Genomic DNA, 20,199 nt, shown 5'->3' with positions numbered 1-20,199 from the left:
ACCTCCGACTTCCAACAAAGTCGTCGCTTACCCAGGCCACACAGCTCGAGGAAATACTGGCTGAGCGATCTGCCTTACCTACAGAGCTTTTCTCTGTCTCACCCCCCTCAATTTTCACTATTAGCCCAGCTCACCTAGGCGCGATACGCCAGGGCGGAGGAAGTCTTACCGCCATCATCCGACGGAAAAGTCGCCAAAACCCAACCGCTGTCCGCCACTGTTGCTTCCCGACCTGCAACTACAGCGACTGAGCGTGCATACGTCTGATCAATCGCCGCAATGTTCTTCTTCTTCGTGTGCGGCGAGCACACCTTCCGTAAGCCTGTCGAGGGCTACGAGGGTATGGTCTGCCAGTGTTACAACTGCGGTAACATGTCTGGCCATGTCATCAAGAGCCATCCTTGGTTCACATTCTGCTGGATTGTGAGTCTTTGTGTGCACATTCTATTTTTTTTTTCCTGCATCTCTATGAGCTCCTTTATGTGTACCTCCCCCCTCAAGCCCTTGTCGAACTCCCATTTTATGTCACTAGCCGTTGTGTGAAATTGAAGATGAGATATCTCAAAGCTAACCCACCCATTTTAGCCCGTCATACCCCTGTCCTTCAAGGGCTACACTGATGTCGTCTGCCACATTTGCAACTTTGCTCAACCCCTTGAGAATCGCCCCGACGTCACGGCCATGAAGGGCGGAGGACAGATGCCGCCCCCGCAAGTGCATGGTCAGCCTCCCCAGGGTTGGGGCCAAACTCCGCCTCAGTACCGATGAGAGTGGTCACCTGACTCTCATCCATCGGAGGTTCTTTCATCAAGTCGAAGTGCGGGCAAAGCGCGACGACGCGAGGAGAGCGGACTTGAGGAAAGCGGATTTCGGGTATCGTGGGGAGAAGGTAGACCAAGGCCGGAGGAACTGGTGATGACGAACGGACTTGGGGCTTTTGCTGAGGCAACGGGTTGTCGCCGGTCCCTATCATCCCGTCCCTTTCAAGTCTTCCCATCTGCAGGAGTTGACGAGTGCAGACTAGTGGTTGTTTTCCTTTTTGTGTGTGCGTGTGATACTAGGCAAGATACCATGCTGGCTAGGCGTTTGGGGAAGGGGTCCATCGACACGCGTTAACGATAATTGAATTTTCTGGCATTTCCACGATGAGGCTTGGGGTTTTGCATTTCGCCACGTATCTGGAGGGCTGTGAGCTGCTGGGGATTCCTTTCTGCCAACTCTACGTTCTGGCTTGTCATCATTTCTTCCTGCGAGGAAGCAGGAAATCTTTTTGCCAAGAGCGCGGCGGTATTGTCAGTGAACGTCCGTGATTCTGGTTCATCTTCTTCTCTTCTTCAGGACTCCCGGGCGGGATTCTCCTGGGCATCCGCGATTTCAGTCTACTCCCGTCACCAAACCCCTCGAGATCGGGGCTCTCCTGGCCGTGATTCCACTTCATATCGCCCTTCACGTAGTCTTCCGGGGCGGGTTTCTCCTCACCCGTGGCTGCGATCCATCTCAATATACGCAAGATATCCAAATTTAGCATCTTGTCAGGTTTGTAATCTGCTGTTGGCACGATGTCCCTCGCCAAACAACCAGAAAATCTTCGTACACAGGCTTCTCTTATATCGAACAGTCGCTTCAAAGTTTCCTGTGCCGCAATGTCTCATTTCGAAAGTTCGTACAGCGGCGTCGTATCGGATCGCTTCTCGAATCGTTACATCAGTCCATATTGCATCATGTCGCATAGACAGCGAGACCAACGGCGTACGCGGGGTGGCCGAGGACAGCCTCAGCGTCCGGTGGCCCCCATCGTTCCTGACGGTGTTGCTGAACAAGTGCAGCAAGGTATGCATGCCTCCTTCATTTTCTCTTCCTCTGTCTCCTCATGTGGGAACCTTTTGGGGGCCAGTGAGACGGCTACTCCGGTCCCATGTCTCGCAGTAGGTTCCTATCATTGCAAAAGTTCCTGAGCTGACATCGAACGACTCTTTCCCCCACACAGGGCGCTATTCCCAGACGGAGCACGATCAAGTAGCACATTCTGGTCCCTCCCAACGCGGTATTGCCGCAGCCGTTCTGTTGGGTCGGTCTTTCACTCCGGCGGAGAACCAATATCTGTACCATCGCCTGCCCATGCGCCAGCCGCCTACAGCAAGGACCGTGTTGGGTCACTTTAGCGAGCTGCCTGCTCTTTACCGTTGCCTGGCTGATAGGACAAGGTCAAATCTTGACGCGATGGAGGGGCGGGATCGGGAGAGGGGTGAGAGGCTTGTTGCTCTTGCAGATTCTCTGGCAAGGGGCTATGGAGAGTTAGTCGTCTGTCTACCTGTGCAACGTATTGAGGGTATTATTAGGCGGCACAAGGGCGAGAAGAGGATTAGTAAGTTTTGGGAGAGGGTATTGGAGGAGGTTGAGGTACGTCTTTCTCACACCAGTACCTTTGAGCTACTGCGGTTGATACATGGGTGAAGTAAGCTGACCCGAAAGATCTCTAGACCGAGAACCTACACTACATCGTCTCAAGCTCGTGGGCTGCACTCTTCATCGTTCAGCTGTCGCAGGCATCAAGTATTTTGGCAGAGACTTCACTCAATGGGAACGAGCGAGTCTTGGTTGTTGTGAGTGCTGGACTGGCGCTGTTGTGGGCTGTTGCAGTCACGTCAAAGGGTTTGGCTTTCGCACATGAGAAGAGAAGACAAGATGACCAGTTATTGAATGGGATCATTGCTAGGGAGGTGTAAAGCCATCATGAAATTTCATGCGCGTAACTTGGACGGATAAACGGATCCAGGGGGACTTATGACTTATGATCGTGGTTCAGACATATACCTGTTGTTATGACAAGCTATACTCAGTGATTTTGGGTTGAATCGCACTGTCTGTTGTGTTGTTTGGTAGCATTTCAACTTTGGATTTTATCACGGCACCAGTCGTTACCCTGAAATGATCCAACAAAGCAACTCATTGTTCAAGATCTATCAACTTTCTTGATTACTGAGCCTGTTGTCTATCTCACATCAGATACCACCGAGATGTACAGAGTTCTCCATAATTAAAACAGATTCGCATTTGGAGAAGACCCGCCAGGCAGGTCTACAAATGCCCAATGTGTATTCAACTGAACTTTCCGAATAAGCCACCGACACATCCAGGTTCATACACACCACCCGCCCTCGATACCTCTATCATGAGCAAGAAGATGTAATTCTGTCATAAGGCCTATGACGTAGCGGGAAATGTCCTCGTTTGAATTGTCCCGCACTCATAGGTCGCGAGTTCGAGTCTCGTGCAAAATCCTTACATCGTTACACCTGAGGCTGGTAAGAGTCTCTGAGGATTTTCGTAGGCCGCCCGTGAGGGCGGCTGAGCTTTTGCACTTTTCGAATTTCATATACACTTATTTTATTTCCATTTCATGTTACTTTTTCCTGTCGAACAGTCAGAAGCTTGACTATCGCGAGAATGAGACCTTGGTGTTGATTGAACGAGCCGCAGAGATGGTATGACGTATCTACATGCAGTCAGCCACATGTGGAACTGTGGCGGTGCAAGCGCTCTGAACTTTCCTGAGCTGCTTCCGTCATGTCGACACCACGCGGACAACCACCCAATGAGACTTGGTGCCTTTGACCTCTAGACACCTCTGATCGCAACCTCTGTTCGATGACATTCGCACCCTTTGTGCGATAGAAAGGCTGTTTTCTCTAAGCATTCAATTCCAACAACCCCCGAGACGATCGCAAGAATGGCGCCCGTAAAACGAGGCCCGTCGGTACTGGTCCGTCGCACCTCCGTCCCCATAATCAAGTCTACGTGAAATGCTAATGCGAGCCTACTGTAGGTGACCGACTCGCGAGAACGACCTCCACCTCCGAGAGGCGCCCTCCAACGACAGGATACCGGCATTGGAAACGTCCCCGCCCGCCCTGCGATGCGCTTCATCTCCGTCGACAATGTCCTCCAGCACGCCTACGACATCCCCTCGGGCCAGCCTCGAGTGCAACCACCGCAGAACCAACCCCAGCCTCAGCCTCAGTCTCAACCACAACCTCCGCCACAACGGCCTGGCAATGGCCTCGCAAGCGCTCGACGTCCCAGCACAGGGCTACCCAATCTCCAGTCTAGGACAGGCGGCCAGAACATGCCGTCGCGCACGACCAAGATCAGCGAGAAGCTCGTTCTGTTGCCCGAGACGGACGAGAAGCCAGGCTCAGACGAGGACCTGGACGAGGAAGCGACCAAGATGGCAAAGGAAATTGAGATGGAAGAGAACAGGCCGCTACGCGACGAGGAGCTTGACGTGCTGCGCAAGAGAGGTGGTATCCGCGGCAAGAGTTACGCGGAGCGTCTTCCCAAGGTCCAGCGGAAGGAAAAGCTGGCCAGGCTGACCGCGTATTGTACGGCACAATCGTACAAGATGAAATCGACAGCCGACTTTCTCCGAACTAAGCACGACGCAAAAACGAAGCTTTACGACGACTGCCTGTACGTCGTGTACTCGTTGCCTCTCCTGAATGGCACCGAAGGCTACCGCCTTCGTAGCCGGCCGATTGTCAAGACGCCCGGAAGCGGCAAGACGGTCCTAGATATGGAGATTGAGCGAAGCGAGCAGCGCGACTATCATGAGGGGTACTTTGAAGACGGATACAATGGCAGTCCCGTACACGGGAGCCCCATGAACGGCAACAACGGATTCGGTGACGAGTCCTCCCAACGCAACCACCGCGAGCAATCCCCCGACGACCCCAACCTATCCCCTATGGCGCGCATCCCAGACGCAAAGGCCTTTGCCGAGATGTTCCTCTTCTCATACGGTGTCGTCGTCTTTTGGAACTTCACAGAGCACCAGGAGAAGGACATCCTTGCGGACCTAACCTTTGCTCAGAACGAGGCAGGACTTTCGCTGCTCACCCGCCCGCTGGACGAGGAGGACTTTGAGACGGAGGAGTTCCACTTTGAGTACAGCCACGACGTGAAGCGGCCGCGCATCTTCAACGACATGATTACCCTGCTGCCGCGCAGCGACCATATGGTGAAGCTGACCATCAGTCACGCCATCGCGCAGAGCACAAAGTTGTGTCTGTTCGAGGAGCGCATGAGCGAGACGATGCTTGACGCGCAACATGTTCCAAAAAGATTGGCACTCACGGGCGAATTGAACATGACGAGAACAGAGATTGTCAAGATCTTGGGCCGCTTATTCAAGAGCCGTGTCGACATTAACCTTTGTAAGTCATCCTCTGTTTTCTGCTTGTGATATACTCGCAAACACGCGTTGCGCTACAACTACGAAGTCTCCCTTCTAATAAATTTCACCAGCATCCAACATCCTCGACGTCCCCAACTTCTTCTGGGACTCGGAACCCACCCTCCACCCCTTGTACGTCGCCATCCGAGAGTACCTCGAAATCGATCCGCGCATCAAGGTCCTCAATGAGCGCTGCCGCGTCTTCCTCGACCTCGCCGAGATCCTGTCTGACTCGGTCGCCGACGCAAAGATGAGCTACATCACCTGGATCATCATCGTCCTCATCGTCATCTCCATCCTCGTTACCGTCACAGAGGTCGGTCTGCGCTTCGGCATCTTGTCCAAGAATAACGGCAAGGGCCCCGGTGAGATTGGTGGTGATGCCGTGCCCTTGATCGGTGGCAGCGGCTCCTCTTCGTCCCTACCTGGGAGCGTCAAGTGGGAACTCGAGAAGAGGAATGTTAGCGTCGACGAGCTGAGGCTGTGGAGTCGGATGCTGAGTGAAGAGGAGGAGTCGCAGCGCTCTACAGAGGTTGTGGGGAGTCAGATCATCGGCAAGACTTTTGCTGGTGTCTAGAGTGGTGGAGCCAGTGACAGGGTCTTGACTTGTGCGATGCCGTTTTTGTGTTTCATTGTTTGGAACTGTTTACTGCATAGCGTGGCGTTAGCGGCAACACCTCTTCTTCTTTTAAACATGGCCCTCTGAGATGATGTCTGAGATTGCGAAGCAAAATGGACTGAATAATATCAGACGTGGTGCCACTTTCTTGTGTCTTTTCGTTGTGTGCGATTGAACATCTTCAAAGGGCAAAAACGGAGACATGGAATATAACAAAATAACACGGTCACAACTATTATACTTGATAGTTTGAAATGGGGGATGACACCCTGTTTGACTCCATTGCTATGCTGCTAAAACGGAGGACGGATGAAAACATAAGGAAACCGTCCGGTTTATACGCCAGGAAAACTATATTTTCTTTCTCTAGTGAGAAGAGGGGATTGGCATCATTGGACTAATCCGCCCCGAACGGAGGCTTACCCCCTGACTCTGTACAAATATCCACAAAACCAATAGAAAATTGACACTGATTTATCACTTTACTCATCCCGATCCGCCATGTTGGCCAGAGGGACGTAACCCTGATCCTGCGTCCGCTTGCCTCTGAGTCTGCGTACGACATACTTGACTCTACTCAAGATACCGAAGCCGCGTCTCTTGGTCTGGGCCGAGGGGTCGATCATGTAGCTCGGGCGCGTCCAGAACTTGAGCAGGAGACTGCTGACGACGACGCTGACACTGCTGCAGGCCATGGCGGCGCCGGCAGCCATCGGGTGGAGGTGGAAGCCAAAGGGTAGGAAGACGCCCATGGCGAAGGGGAGACCAATGGCGTTGTACAAGCAGGCCCAAGCTAGGTTGAGCTTGATGCGGTTGAAGATGGAGCGGGCGAGGTGAAGCGCGGCGGGGATGTCCATCAAGTCTGTGGGACGCATGAGGACGACGTCGGCCGCCTCCATGGCCACGTCTGTGCCGCTGGCCATGGCGATACCGACGTCAGCGGTTGCGAGGGCGGGGGAGTCGTTGATACCGTCGCCGACCATGCCGACGACTTCGCCCTGATCCTGGAGCTGCTGGACAATGGCCTGTTTCTGGTCAGGGGATACGCCAGCAAACACGTTGTCGGGGGAAATGCCAACGGCCGCAGCCACGGCCACAGCAGTAGAACGCTGGTCGCCAGTGACGATGGCGGTCTTGATCTTCATCCGGTGGAGGACAGCAATGGCAGCAGCCGCACCCTCCTTGATTGTATCAGCGAGGCAGAGGTGACCTGTATACTGGCCGTCGATGGCAACAAAAATGTTGGTGGTGCCAGCGGAGGTGTTCTTGGAGGTGGAGTTGGCCTTGGCGTTAAGCTGCTCAGACGCCTCGATAGCTTCGGCTGGGACGTCGACGTTGTTCTCGCGGAGGAAACGCACATTGCCGAGGAGAACACGGTATCTGGTACGTTCGTTGCTGACGGCGGGTTCGACAAGCGCGTTGATACCTTTTCCGACCGCAGCCTTGAATTCGCCAACGCTGCCGTCGACGGTGGCCTCTTCGTCCAACCCGAGCTCAGTCTTTGCAGCATTGAGAACGGCTCTTCCAACAGGATGTTCACTGCCCATCTCAGCGAGGCCGACGATATGCCACCAAAGTCGGCGGCGCCACTCGTTGTCTTGCCAGGATGAGATGAGGCTCATCTTGGCTACGCTCATCTTGCCGTAGGTAATTGTACCAGTCTTGTCGAGAACGATCTGGGTGATTCTTGTCGTTGTCTCCAGAGCAGCTCCGCCCTTCACGAGGATACCGTTCTCAGCACCGATACCGGTGCCAACCATGACGGCGGTGGGAGTGGCCAAGCCGAGAGCACAGGGGCAGGCAAAGACAATGACAGAAATGCAGAGCTTGACGCAAACCATGATCTTACCGCCACTAGCTTCCTGGGTGAAGATCTTGGGTGGGTTCTTGAGCGCATGGCTGAGGATCATCCAGATGAGGAATGTAAGGAAACCGAGCATAAGAATGATTGGTACGAAGTAGCCGGCAATCGTGTCAGCAAGTCGCTGGATGGGGGCACGAGTGGTCTGGGCATCCTGGACGAGCTTGACAATCTGGCTGAGCTGCGTATCGCGGCCAGCCCTCGTAACTCGGAAGTCGACACGACCGTGGCCGTTGACGGTACCGCCAATGAGATAGCTGCCCTTCTTCTTGTTGACAGGCATGGCCTCGCCAGTCACCATGCTCTCGTCGACATAAGTCTCTCCACGGACCATCATACCGTCGGCCGGAATCTTGTCACCCGGGCGGAGGATGACAACGTCTCCAACCTGGAGCAATTCGGTGGGAATGACCTTCTCCTCTGCGGCGTGACCATCGCGGTTTGGCGTCTTGGGCTCGCCGGAGATAGTCGAGTTCTCCCAACCCTCGGCAGCCTTTTCGGCGGCGATCGGGTCAGCGTAAATAGTGGCCATGGACGGTGCCAAAGACATAAGACGAGAGAGGGCCTTGGAAGTCTGACCCTTGGCGCGGTTCTCCAAGAATCTGCCGAGTGTGACGAATGTAATCAACATAGTGCTAGTATCAAAGATAGTGGCGGGTCTCGTATGCGGCGGGAAGAGGAACGACACCAGCATGGCCATGATACTGAAGAAGAAGGCGCATGAGGTGCCGAGGATGACGAGAACGTCCATGGTCGGTGATCCGTGCTTGATGGATTTCCAACCCGAAATATAGAAACGCTTTCCAATGCCGAATTGGACGGGTATCGTAAGGGCCAAACAGACCAAATCGCCAACGAAGATGCCGGGAAGAAGCTCCCAGCTGCCAAAGTCTAGGCTTGGGAAGCACATGGGTAAAATCATACTGATAAAAAATACGGGAATAGCGAACGACAGAGACAACTTGAAGGCTCTGCGCCACTCGTTGATCTCTCTGGTCTTGGCCAAAGACTCGAGCTGGGCGTTGTTGTCGTCGTTGTCGGACACAAGGGCGTTGAGGCCCTCGGCTTCGACAGCCTCGACGATTCCACGCAGGCCGATCAGACTGGCCTGATGCGTGACCGTCAATCTGGAGGTAGCCAAGCTGAGCTTAGCAGAGTTGATACCAGTGATGGTGAGAAGCTTTGCCTCCAGGGCCATGGCGGCTGTGGCATCTGGGTTGCCGTAAATCTTGAATTGGGCGGTAGAGTTTCCTCCTGCACCATTTGCTGACGTCTCGAAAGCAGTCGACAGAATCTCAGCACCGAAACCACGGTCCTCGATGATCTCAGCGATCTTCTCCGCTGGAAGCTTTGTTGTGTCGTGGGTAATGACGGCGCGCTCAGCCAACAGGCTGATGTTGAAACGCAAAACACCTTCCACCTCCTTGAATCCGCCCTCAACCGCAGATGTACAGGCGCCACAAGTCATGCCCTCAATTGCGACTGTGGTAGTGGCGACGGAACTCGTGGGATTGCTGCTGGCTCTGGGCTTTTCTTGTGCGCTTTCGCTGTCCACAATCTCGGCGCCAAAGCCTCGATCCTCGATAATTTCCGCAATTTTCTCGGCGCTGAGCAGTGTAGGGTCATGCTCAATGACGGCTCTTTCGGAGAGCAGGGATATGCTGAAGTTCTTTACGCCCGGTATGTCTTTGAACCCTCCTTCGACAGCTGATGTGCATGCGCCGCACGTCATTCCCTCTATGGCGACGGTTGTTGTCATCAACCCGCTGTCCTCCTCGGCATCAAACAGATCTTGCTTTGCTGGGAACATTGGTGATGGTAGATCGGTGGATAATACTTCGGCGTCGAATCCTCGGTCTTCAATAATCTCGGCAATCTGCTCGGCTGAGATGACTTCGGGGTTGTGCATTACTACTGCTCGCTCCATGACCAGGGCAACAGAAACGCTTCCTACACCCTCTACACCTCTGAAGCCCGATTCTACTGCTGAAGTGCATGCGCCACATCTGTTGAAACTGGGTAAGCATATCGAAGCGGGAGCACGCCGCAACAGAGCGCAACTCACGTCATGCCGCCAACCTTGAGGGTCGTCGTCGCCCACTGGGTTGCTGTTGGTGTAGCAAGAGTGGCCATGGGACCACTCTCGCTCTTCCTCGGGACTCTGATAGCCGGAGGAGCCATGGTGTCGGCTTGTCTCTGAAAGGTTTGCGCTCAGGAAGCGGGCGCGGTGTGAGTATAGGGCCAGCCTCGGTCTCTGATTATGCTTCGGTTCCGGGACGTTTTCCACAGCCTATCTAGCACCAATCTTCATAATACGGCTAGCTGTCCATAGAGAGGTTGGAGAGTCTTTTCGGGAGGTTGTTCGAAGACGGGATCGGAGTCGAGACGAAGCGAGGACTCGAGATAAAGCTGGAAGAGAGAGACTTTCGGGAAATGCTCCAGAAGACCGGCTTCCGAGTACTATGTACGGATACTGAAAAGGTGGGTATCGTGGTGTTTGAGTGTACGAGTCTACGTGTGCGCGTGTGCGTACGGAGCGTATGTTGGTGCGTAAAAGTAAGTGTACGTACGAGAGTAGAGGTAGCGCGCAAAAGAGAGGCCGGGTTAAGGTAGGATTAAGAATCAAGTGCCCGGGAGGCTAGAAGAAGAACGGCGGCAATCAATGGCACGATGGGCAGAATACCTAGAAGGCGAGAGAGAGGCTTGGGGGGGTACGGAAGCGGAAGGTCGGCTTTTGTCAGCCAAAGTTTCGTGGACCGGCAGGAATGGGACTGAAGGTCCGCCGCCCATGGGACTGATGGGAGTGGGAGGAGTGGGAATTGGATGTCCACACCAGGATGCAATGCAGCGGCAGTACAGCGGCCAGTGAAGCAAAGTTACAAACCAGCATCAGCACTGCTTGACTAGGGGGGCAGTACTTTGCAAGTTGTAACAAAAGTAAGGTAAAGCAAGGTATCCGTAAGGTAAGGTAGGTGAGGTGGGCTGCAGGGCCAGGAGAAGAAGACGGAACAGTGGCGTGTGGGTGCGCGCGGTGTAGCCGGGATCTAAGGTAATCATCTGGCGCAATCGTGGGACTGGCAACCAGGGGTGTGTGTGAGGGAAGTGGCCCCAGTGGCCCGAAGGGGGTGTGCGCACTGCGCTCGCTGCTGGTGCGTCTGACTGTCTGTGTGTGTTGTGTGTGAGTGGACACACCTGGAACGGAACATTGAACAATTCCTGGGAGCAATTGCGACTCCAACTGCAAAACTACAACGTTCTCAGCGCCAATCTCCATGACAGAACTGTTTAGGTAGTGCTGCCATATTCCATATTTCATGACTGGCAACGGCTGCATTCGTTTTGGGGCTCGTGCGGTTAGGTCCCTCTATTGCTTTTTGCAGTTAGAACCCCGGCAACAAGACCTTTGCCCCTGCTCTTATCCTGATCTACCTTAGGCCGTTGTTAATTGTTTTCCAGTGACGCCTCCTGAGCCCTGAGTCTCATTCTTTTGCGTTGCTCCCAAGCTTCACCCCTAACGAAGGTTATTGAGTATCTCATGGGCTACACCAAAACCGTCACCCGGCGCCGCAAGTCTTTGCATCATTGCCACGAGTCGACCCTGAAGAATGAGACACACAAGAGCAAGAGCTACACTGCAAAAGAAGGACGGCACATGTATCGATAGTATTGTGTCGACGACTCGACGGGCGTGGCCGAAGTGACCAACGAGATTCGCACGGGTGATCCCAGCCCGCACTGCAGCTTTCGGTGCTCGGGCGCCACACCTGGGCCGGGTCCCCTCCCACTTCTCTCCTTCCCATCTCCTTTTGACCACCTTGCGCTCTTGGTCTATTTCTGGGCCAAAAAGAGATCAGTGGGGGGATCGCGAGAACCTCGCACTAATCTCGACTTGTCCAGATAAACCAATATCTACCCGCTCCTTGTCTGGCGCACCGCCTTCCTTTGCAGTACGAATCTGTCAGATGTCACATCGCTCAAAAGTCCCATTTACTGCCCATCATCCACGAGGACTTGAAGACCTCTTTGCGGATAGGTGTACAACTACGGATACCATTCCTTGACCGGTGAGACATCGAGTCAGGGCTAGGTCCGGCTGTGCATTTTCTACAGAAAGACTATTCATGGCACTTGCCGGGGCAGCACGTAAGACTGACTGGGCTGACTGGCTTCAACTGACTGGACTTGGGTAAGCTGAGCTGATGGGTGCCAGAAATCATTGCCACGCTCCGTCGCTCACTACAACCTTCGTATCTATTGGCACACGTACGCAAACACACCCCTCGCTTTTCCTCATCCAGGGGAGGAAGAAGCGCTTGCACTTCGGCTGCGAGGAACGGAACACGACGACGCACCTGAGTCCTGAGCTTGGCTCACGAAACATTCGGGGGGGCACGGTCACTTGAGGCAGTTTTTTAGGGTCCAAGGGGACTCCTGGGTTCGGATTGAGCTTCAGCCTCAGACCAGTCTAGCACTCTGGGTGACTGGCTTGCCAGAAACCAGTCCATCCTAACTCTCTATTGGATGGTTAAGATCCGGCGCGTCTCGGGGTGGGAATTGTGGGCGCTATGCTTCATGCTCCTGAGAGCCGTGTTCCGTGTCTCTTCAACTGAGCACACGAGAATGCAAATTAACGAGACTGAACAGCGATGATGGCAGCATATGATTGATTTGTCGTTCTGATCTTTAGCCCTCTGAACCAACCTGTGTCTTCGAGTTCGTGTTGTACTCGGTATCGGTCTGTCGTTCGTAAGACCCGACTCGACTCGCACCATGACTTTATTTTGAGTTTCCGACGGACCGACCAAACAATTCTGTCAACTTCTCTCTTCCAGACCGCCGGCAACAAACCCTGGTATCCGTTCCGATGTCAACAATTAAAAAATTTTCGCGTTGATATCGATAACATACGATGGTCGCTTCTGAAGAGGGGGATTATGACGCTGATTTGACTTACTACATGTGCCAAGCTCCAATGTAAGCTGCACCATATCTGCAATGTATTCAAGATCCTTCAAAACCACCCGGATGTGGAAGGTAAAATGTCATCCAAGAACTCTGCAGCACAAGTAGAAGAATGATGGCATGCGGTACGGATGCAAATTGATCTTCGGGAGATTTTCGCAACAAAACCTAGTTCCTTGCAAGATCACATCGCCAAGCTCCGGCTCGAACTTCCCACATTTGCTTCTCCAAGCCGTTTTAGCTTCAGACCAATTCACGAGGAAACGATCATTGCCAGTCTCAGCCCCCTCGCCGTATGGCTGTTGGTCAACGGGAAGGAGACAAAGAGACCAGTTACCTGCCATGCTCCTTTTTGTACAACCTCAAGTGAGACCCCTGGAGAGAATGCAGAAGAGCTTCCATTCCAATTCCCGTCAGCGGCCCGGCTGGTGCGGAATGCTCCATCCGGCCTTGACTTAAGGTGTGCTTCGAAAATGCTTGCCTTAGGTAAGGTTAGATACTGAGATTAAGACGTTAGGTAAGGTAAGTTAATGGAGGTAAGATGTGTCGACCCCACCAGCACCCTGCCAGGTGCCCCAAACTGCTCTGCCCCGCGCCACTAAGGCACCCGACCTCTGTGGCAAGCGTCCCCATTTGCTCTTGCAGCGACCCTGTCTGGACGGCACCTCAAACGGATCTGACACAAGCTTCGTCCTCAGAACGATCTCCAAAGGAAACACACCACAAACGAACCAAACCCCCTTCGCTTCCTCACACCCTTACGATTTGCCAACCTCTGACGACACGACAGAGAGGTAGCATCCTCCGAAAGCGACCTTCCTTCTCAGCCTCGTCTCGTCCGATCCCCCCAGCGAGTTGGATCAACCTACCTTCAGCCTCGTCGACCACCCCCACATCGTGCTATTGCAGCCCAGGTAGTGACGACAGCTACTCTACAGCAGTAGTACCCCACCTCGGAGCTTCGTGAACATCACAGACGAGGAGCTCTCACCATGGAGCAGACCAAAGCTCTCAATGCTCTCGAGGTAAGCCACCAGACACAATACTACGCACTCTGCTCATCTACGGATGCAAATGCTAACGACCTCCCGTAACAGCCCTTCCTGGCCCTGAGCAAGTCAGCAACATCCCCCCGCGCCGCAGCCGACCTCGTCACCCGCGCCACGTCAAACCCAAACACCTTTCTCTTCACAGAGCTCCTCGAGACACCGCAAATCCAAGCCCTCTCTCAGTCCCCCGACTTCGAATCGCACCTCCGCCTCCTCGAGCTCTTCTCCCACGGCACCTACGCCACCTATCAATCCGCAGCATCGAGCCTCCCCCAGCTCAACGATGCCCAGACCCTCAAGCTCCGCCAGCTCTCCCTCCTGACCCTGGCCCGCGACCGCTCGAACCTAACTTACGCAGCCCTCCAATCCGCCCTCGGCCTCCCCTCCACCCGCGCCCTGGAAGACCTCGTCATCTCCGCAATCTACGCCGGCCTCCTCGACGCAACCCTCGACCCCCACCGCCAAGTCGTCCAGGTAAACTCCCTCGCCGCCCTCCGCGACCTCGCCCCGGGAGCCGTCCCGCCTATGATTGCCGCCCTCCGCGCCTGGTCCAGCCGCTGCGAATCCACCCTCGGCGACCTCGAGTCCCAGATCGCAGGCATCCGCGACGCCGCCGCCCGCCGCCAGCGCGAAAAGGCCGCGCAGGACGCCCGTCTGGCCAAGCTTGTCGAGGACGTCAAGAAGGATCCCGAGACGGGGGGCGCCGGTGGTCCCGGGGGCAGGAAGCTCGCCGTCGGTCATGCACAGCACGGCGGCAGCAGTAGTGGGGAGAGGGTAGGCGGCTTCTTGGGCCACACATCTAGGGCGCAGCGGTACAACAAGCGAGGTAGCACCAGCATGATGGACAACACGGAGGAGATTGACGACGAGGCCATGGACGTGGACGAGGAGGATGACGAGCAGGAGAAGAAGCGTGCCAGCCGACGGAAGCTTTAGTGGATTGGTTGGTTGCTGGCAAGGTTGCTAGCAAAGCCGGAATTGTAGAGGACACTTCCGGCTCGTCTCGGGGACACTTCTCCTGGCGTTACACTTGGGGAGCATCGGCCAGAGACCTCGTTGAAGGCTCGGTGGCACTTGATAGACGGTCAGAACGTGGCATGAGATAATGGCTGAAGGGAAGGCAGCCGAAAAGTAGCACAGGCATTATCACGATACATCATGAGAACTCAATAAATACAGTCAATATCGAATTCGATAATACTAACAGAGATTAATCTCTGCCGTTTCCTGTTCTGTGATGCCTATCTAGCGTGCCATTGATAAGATGTTAAGGGAATGTAGAAAGTGAATGAATGTGTCGAAGCCAAAAGTCTCCTATCGCCTCTCCTCGGCATCTTCCCCTGCTGCCTCGCAGTTTCACCTGCCTTTTGGCACAAGGATTCCAGTGTCGATTCTCGCAATGTCGATAATGATACACCAATGCCTTGTGTACATTGAAAAGAAATTAAATCTGTCCCTTGTTGAACGCCGTGTGCGAGGCTATGTCCCCTTGGGGGCCTCGACTTTCCCTACGCCATGCCTCTCTGGTATCCTGAATGGAAGACCGAATCAAAACCGAAAATTTGGGAAACTCTGTCGCTCAAAATCCTGAGGGTCGTAACGTTCGTAAAGCTCTCTCTTTGGGAGACAAAGCGTCCATATTATTACATCTGTGATGTGGTATGGGACCGCATTGTTGTTGTGTTTGGGGTATTGCACCACATCCTTTGTTTGTGGTCCCGGGCAGAACAAGGCATTTTACAGCCGTTTGCCAGGGACAAGGATGAAGAGCACACAGAGCGCGGCGTCGATTAAGAATGTGACGGCGAGGACCATGATAGACCGCTTAGCAAGGAGCTTACGAACGTACGGCTCACGAATTCGAGAGAAGTTGAACGGCGTGTACTCGCTGAGGCCGATGAGAGCGAGAACAGGATCCAGAGAGTACTGGTATGATGCGAGGAAGTAGACACCGACGGTAAATGGAAGGATGAGCTGAAAGATAAGTTAGCAGGAGCGTATTAGATATGAGATCATGAAGAGACTCACCCAGCATCTGGTAGTTCGGGGGGCATTGAGGAAGATGAGGATGAAAGCGGCCCAGAAGCCACCAAACATGGCCAGAAGACCGACAATCATTCTGATCTGGAGAGTGGTCGGGATGAGGTTGCCAAGGGCCTTCATTCTCAAGAAGTTGGGGAAGGCATCGCGTTCCATAGCCTGAAAGACGTAATCCTTGGCAACGTCAAACACCTCTGGATCGTCTCTACCAAAGTCCTCAATGGAAGTCGTGACGTCCTGAGTAATGGAACCCGGAAGAATGATCTCACGCTCTGCGCCCGGAAGGAGGAAGGTGTAGAGGATCTTCTCCGCCGAAGCCCGGATGTCCTGTCTCGCGACGGTGTGTGCGGGAGAGTTGGAATCCGTCGTCAGGTCGCGCGTGGTGCTGAAAGCCCCACTGGGACGGCTGCGATGCTCTCCGGTGCTGCTTTGAGGGGAGTCTTGGGCCTCTTCTCTCAGGTAGGCCGACATCTGGGCATCCTGGTTCTTTTCCTTCTCAGTGGCATACATCGATGGGCCAGCGGCAGAATGGCTCATGTCACCAAGTCCATCCAAGATCTGAGAAGACCGCTTGGAGCCCGACTTGTCCAAGTCGGGTGTTCCAACCAGGACGGATCTGCGAAGTTCGCGCACGTAGTGGCGACACAGAGACATGTGCTGAGCGACATCGAGCCTATCCTTCGTTAGTGAACAGACGCGTAATTTTGGGAGGCCGTCTGCAATACCAGAAATCGAGATAATCGACGGATTTTTGCTGATCTCTCATGAAAATATAGAACGAGAAGAGGTCGACTGGCGGCAGGGTTCGACGACTCAAGACCTCAAACAGAGTCGGCAATCGGTTCCGGTGCAGGTCTGGCTGAGGAGAAGGCGAGCCGGAGGCCCCAGTTGATCGGTCCTCCATGATATCGAGCGACTTGATTTCGCGAGAAAAATCGGTAGACGGAATCGGAATTATGTAGTGATTGATGAAGGGAAATCGGACAAGAAGGAAACGGCGGCCGACAGAGTCGCTGTCGTCGGGTGATGCGAAGTCGAAGTTTGGTCGTCGGAGAAGCGCGGTACGGATATCGTAAATGAGGTTTGGCAGTTGCTGCACTCCGCAAAGGATCGGTCGTAGCGCGGCTGTCTACTCGTCGGTTGCTAGGCTTCCCCCAGGTCGGTTTGTGTATTGAACGAGCGTAAGAAGGAAAGGATCGCGCACGGCGCAAACTGACAGCGTCAGTGTGATTGACGATGGCGCTGCAGGGCGTGATGGCTTGAGTCTTGGACGCCGTTGGGATACGGCATAACAGCAGATCAAGCAAGCACTCAGACCCAGACACTAATTTCGTTCAGGTTGTCTGGTCAGGGGGGATACGACCCACTTGTACGTACTTTCCTCCGAAAAAGCGCGCTTTCCCACTGTCAGTGTGATCCCACCCACACACGAGTCCACTTTACTGCAGCGCCTTAGCTTCTCAGGCACTCAGACGTTTTCTTGAGCAACGTCACGTGTCCTATCTCACGAAAAGAGGGACAGGTGGAAAGAAACGCCGCATTACCTCAGCTACCCAGCCACAAGCACAAGCCCCGCCTCAGCCACCGAAAAGCAGGTAGGGCTTGCAATTTCTCGCTTCACATTTTGTGGGATGACCTGCCGGACTACGCAAAACCATCACATCGACAACTTCTTAGACAATTCGACTCCGCGATCCCGACGACCGAACCGCCCAACGAGAGGTACCGCCAAAATGTCGACCAAGCAGAAGAAGCCCGCCGGAAAGCAGCGTTCCGCCATCGCTGATGTCGTCGCTCGCGAGTACACCGTCCACATGCACAAGCGCGTTAGTATTCCCCGAGGAGAGAAGAAAAAAAAGGACGCCGCCGTCGAATAGCGAATTCAATGGCCCGCGATGGTGATCCGGTAGCATAGCATAGCAATGCTGACCATTTTCGCTCTGTAGCTCCACGGCGTTTCCTTCAAGAAGCGCGCTCCCCGTGCCATCAAGGAGATCAAGGCTTTCGCTCTCCAGGCTATGGTACGTCTTGCTTGTCCCTCTCGAACCCATCCCGAAATTTTGCATCCAAGGCCCGACAACATCTAAACACCCATTGGCCCTATATCGAACAACATCAGATAGACCGATACACCAGAAGAATGTTCACTAACCTCGTGATTATTCACATAGGGTACCTCCGACGTCCGCGTTGACCCCCAGCTGAACAAGAAGGTTTGGGAGCAGGGCATTAAGGGCGTTCCCTACAGACTCCGCATCCGCATCTCCCGCAGACGAAACGACGAGGAGGGTGCCAAGGAGAAGCTGTACAGCTACGTCCAGGCCGTCAACGTCAAGAACCCCAAGGGTCTCCAGACTGTTGTCGTTGAGGAGTAAAAAGTTCTCTTTGGGATGGTTTCAGGGCGGCATAAAGGCATCGGAGTTGCATTCGGCATTCTAGTCTCACATACAAAATCGACGGAAATGTGAACAACGCTTGATTCCCCACACGACTTCGACGACTTTTTACTAGTATTGGACCCCGCGATGTGGTGGAATGTTATTTTTTGTCTGCGCCAAAGTGCGCGCGAAGGAAGCGTTGCGTATGTGTCAGGCAAATGGTGAACGATGACGAAGGCTTTTTGGGACATCAACAATCTCTTGTGGTTCATGTAACACACATCGTCCAACAGGGTCTTCTTTTTTTATCGTCTTGGTCGCGGTCTGCCAGAAGCAGATGAACAGGATATACCCAATCCTCAAGGCCAAGTCCCGACCATGCAATGCAGTCCAATTCCTAACAAAAAGAGTTCCAAAAACCACCGGCCCGTAATCATACATGATAGACTCCAATTCTCCAGTGCTCGAAACAATGTTTTCTCATCCTCGTGTCATCCACAAGCAAGTCCGCGCTCACTCGTCCTCAACATCGCGGTGACGAGCGAGGACCTTACGCTTGAACTCTTCGGGGTCCTTGTCCCACAACTCTGCGGCCTCACCGTTGAGAGGAGAGGCACTGTATCCATATTAGCACTGTCAGACGAACCACTTTTTGCCGGGGCAACTCACTTGTTTGGCTCGCCCAGCAGACTCTGCAAACTGAGGAGTACAGTTTGAATGTTGTAGGCGGGTGTCCACTTGTCCTTGAGGATATCCAAGCAGATGCGGCCAGAGAAGTCGAAGTTAGGGTGGTAGATGGGCGTCGTGAAGAGCACCGTTGGTGCAGCGTAGGGGTAGTTGTTGGGGAACGACAAGCTGAGCTTGAGCGTCAGGCCGGCGTAGGGAGTTTGTTCGGGTCCCTCAATCGTCGCTGTCCATGACATGAGGTTGCCGTCTGCCGAAGGGAATGCTGAGACGCCGGGAGCGGGAGAAGTCATAAGCTGCATCAATTCTGTCTGCAATCTGTAGTCCTGAGATGAGTCCTTCTGGTCGTAGATGAGACGGCAACATCTTGCAACGAGATATTCATACCTCTTGGTGACGCTCTGAGCGTCAGGTCCCTTCCTGGCGCCAGCAATCTTAGCTGCTGGAACGCTTCCGGGAGCGGAGTTCTGGGTGTCCTCCATGCTGTAGTCCATTGTCGCAAAGGTCGTGGGATGGAAAGAAGTAATCGCAAAGAGTACTGGTCGAGGCGAAGGGGGCGTCTTGAGGCTGGGAGGCTGGGATAACAACTGGGATGAAGCAGGTAGGTGTTTGCTAAGGTAAGGTGATATCCGGCCAGCCAGTACTTATGTGCAGGGAAATGCAATGTGCGGGAAGATGATCAAGGGGAGAGGTTGGAAGCTTGCAGCGTCAACAACAGAAGGCAATTGTTCCGTAGGGCGGGAAGGGCAGGGATGGGGAATCGGAGACGCTGGTACCTGGGCGACGCGCTGACTTTGGCACACGCTTTTGGACTAGCGTCGTCGCTGCCGTTACCAAGGTCAACGGCGAGTACGAACCAAAGACCTCGCCTTACATCTTAATTTGAGCCTTAATCGCACCTTTTTTTGCCCCAATTCCCAGACGTTCAATGAGGTAATAATTTCCTCTGGATCAACCATGGCTTGTGGAAGGTTTCTGTTCTCCAAGAGCGGATTGAACATGCGTTTTCAATGAGGTATGTACTTCGCGATTGGCCGTCTGTGATTTACTGAATCGCTGGTCACCTTGTGATACCTAGTGACTTGGGCAGAGGCCACGGTGCTGCAGTTTGAGGGCTCGTTCGCTACCTCAATCCTACATAGTTGGACGATTTTCCCACTGAGCAATAAATGTGTCCAACCAAAGGAAAGTATCATACACTTATACACAAATTTATAGCAAATGATATGTTTAATTAGGAGCTACTACGAACGCCTGAACTGCAAAGTTGTAGTACAGAGCCTGTACTTTGTGTCAATGGGTAGAACCTCTTCAGTGGCTAGGTCTTGAGTAGGTACTTAGCGTCCATGCCCTTCCTTGGTATCAAATCTCGG

The 20,199-nt window shown here is 53.8% G+C and overlaps 9 protein-coding genes across 9 annotated transcripts; 6 read left to right on the top strand and 3 right to left on the bottom strand.

Annotated features, from left to right (window-relative positions):
* Positions 1-279: 279 nt before the first annotated feature.
* On the top strand, positions 280-768 carry BDZ83DRAFT_655636 (uncharacterized protein; the record flags this gene model as incomplete). The annotated part of the gene is made up of 2 exons (XM_060510813.1): positions 280-423; positions 586-768. The coding sequence occupies 2 exons, from the start codon at positions 280-282 to the stop codon at positions 766-768; spliced, it is 327 nt and encodes a 108-aa protein (XP_060360475.1).
* A 510-nt stretch (positions 769-1,278) lies between these two features.
* On the top strand, positions 1,279-2,773 carry BDZ83DRAFT_44380 (uncharacterized protein). The gene is made up of 3 exons (XM_060503129.1): positions 1,279-1,830; positions 1,988-2,400; positions 2,481-2,773. Exons 1-3 carry the CDS (start codon positions 1,560-1,562, stop codon positions 2,724-2,726), a joined length of 930 nt encoding a protein of 309 aa, XP_060360474.1. The 5' UTR covers positions 1,279-1,559; the 3' UTR covers positions 2,727-2,773.
* A 957-nt stretch (positions 2,774-3,730) lies between these two features.
* Positions 3,731-5,810, top strand: BDZ83DRAFT_722866 (uncharacterized protein; the record flags this gene model as incomplete). The annotated part of the gene is made up of 3 exons (XM_060512513.1): positions 3,731-3,763; positions 3,827-5,213; positions 5,305-5,810. The coding sequence occupies 3 exons, from the start codon at positions 3,731-3,733 to the stop codon at positions 5,808-5,810; spliced, it is 1,926 nt and encodes a 641-aa protein (XP_060360473.1).
* Positions 5,811-6,334: 524 nt separating this feature from the next.
* Positions 6,335-9,894, bottom strand: BDZ83DRAFT_756092 (heavy metal translocating P-type ATPase; the record flags this gene model as incomplete). Its single annotated transcript, XM_060514699.1, has 2 exons — positions 6,335-9,719; positions 9,779-9,894. 2 exons carry the CDS (start codon positions 9,892-9,894, stop codon positions 6,335-6,337), a joined length of 3,501 nt encoding a protein of 1,166 aa, XP_060360472.1.
* Positions 9,895-13,160: 3,266 nt separating this feature from the next.
* BDZ83DRAFT_635036 (uncharacterized protein) lies at positions 13,161-13,793 on the top strand. Its single transcript, XM_060509142.1, has one exon. The coding sequence runs from the start codon at positions 13,217-13,219 to the stop codon at positions 13,640-13,642; it is 426 nt and encodes a 141-aa protein (XP_060360471.1). The 5' UTR covers positions 13,161-13,216; the 3' UTR covers positions 13,643-13,793.
* BDZ83DRAFT_587629 (PCI domain-containing protein) lies at positions 13,668-14,660 on the top strand (the record flags this gene model as incomplete). The annotated part of the gene is made up of 2 exons (XM_060506063.1): positions 13,668-13,700; positions 13,773-14,660. 2 exons carry the CDS (start codon positions 13,668-13,670, stop codon positions 14,658-14,660), a joined length of 921 nt encoding a protein of 306 aa, XP_060360470.1.
* A 728-nt stretch (positions 14,661-15,388) lies between these two features.
* Positions 15,389-16,878, bottom strand: BDZ83DRAFT_44261 (RGS domain-containing protein). Its single transcript, XM_060503118.1, has 3 exons — positions 16,490-16,878; positions 15,753-16,437; positions 15,389-15,698 (listed from the first exon to the last, which is right to left on the bottom strand). Exons 1-3 carry the CDS (start codon positions 16,666-16,668, stop codon positions 15,462-15,464), a joined length of 1,101 nt encoding a protein of 366 aa, XP_060360469.1. The 5' UTR covers positions 16,669-16,878; the 3' UTR covers positions 15,389-15,461.
* A 619-nt stretch (positions 16,879-17,497) lies between these two features.
* On the top strand, positions 17,498-18,139 carry BDZ83DRAFT_756089 (50S ribosomal protein L31e; the record flags this gene model as incomplete). The annotated part of the gene is made up of 3 exons (XM_060514698.1): positions 17,498-17,590; positions 17,711-17,785; positions 17,936-18,139. 3 exons carry the CDS (start codon positions 17,498-17,500, stop codon positions 18,137-18,139), a joined length of 372 nt encoding a protein of 123 aa, XP_060360468.1.
* A 516-nt stretch (positions 18,140-18,655) lies between these two features.
* BDZ83DRAFT_587662 (ubiquitin-conjugating enzyme) lies at positions 18,656-19,320 on the bottom strand (the record flags this gene model as incomplete). Its single annotated transcript, XM_060506065.1, has 3 exons — positions 18,656-18,758; positions 18,812-19,144; positions 19,214-19,320. The coding sequence occupies 3 exons, from the start codon at positions 19,318-19,320 to the stop codon at positions 18,656-18,658; spliced, it is 543 nt and encodes a 180-aa protein (XP_060360467.1).
* Between the last annotated feature and the right edge of the window lie 879 nt (positions 19,321-20,199).

Source organism: Colletotrichum acutatum (genome assembly GCF_030867785.1).
Source record: "Colletotrichum acutatum strain CBS 112980 chromosome Unknown BDZ83scaffold_117, whole genome shotgun sequence".
Lineage (NCBI taxonomy): Eukaryota > Fungi > Ascomycota > Sordariomycetes > Glomerellales > Glomerellaceae > Colletotrichum > Colletotrichum acutatum.
Note: the sequence above shows the minus strand (reverse complement) of the source record. Positions and strands in the feature narration are given on the sequence as shown.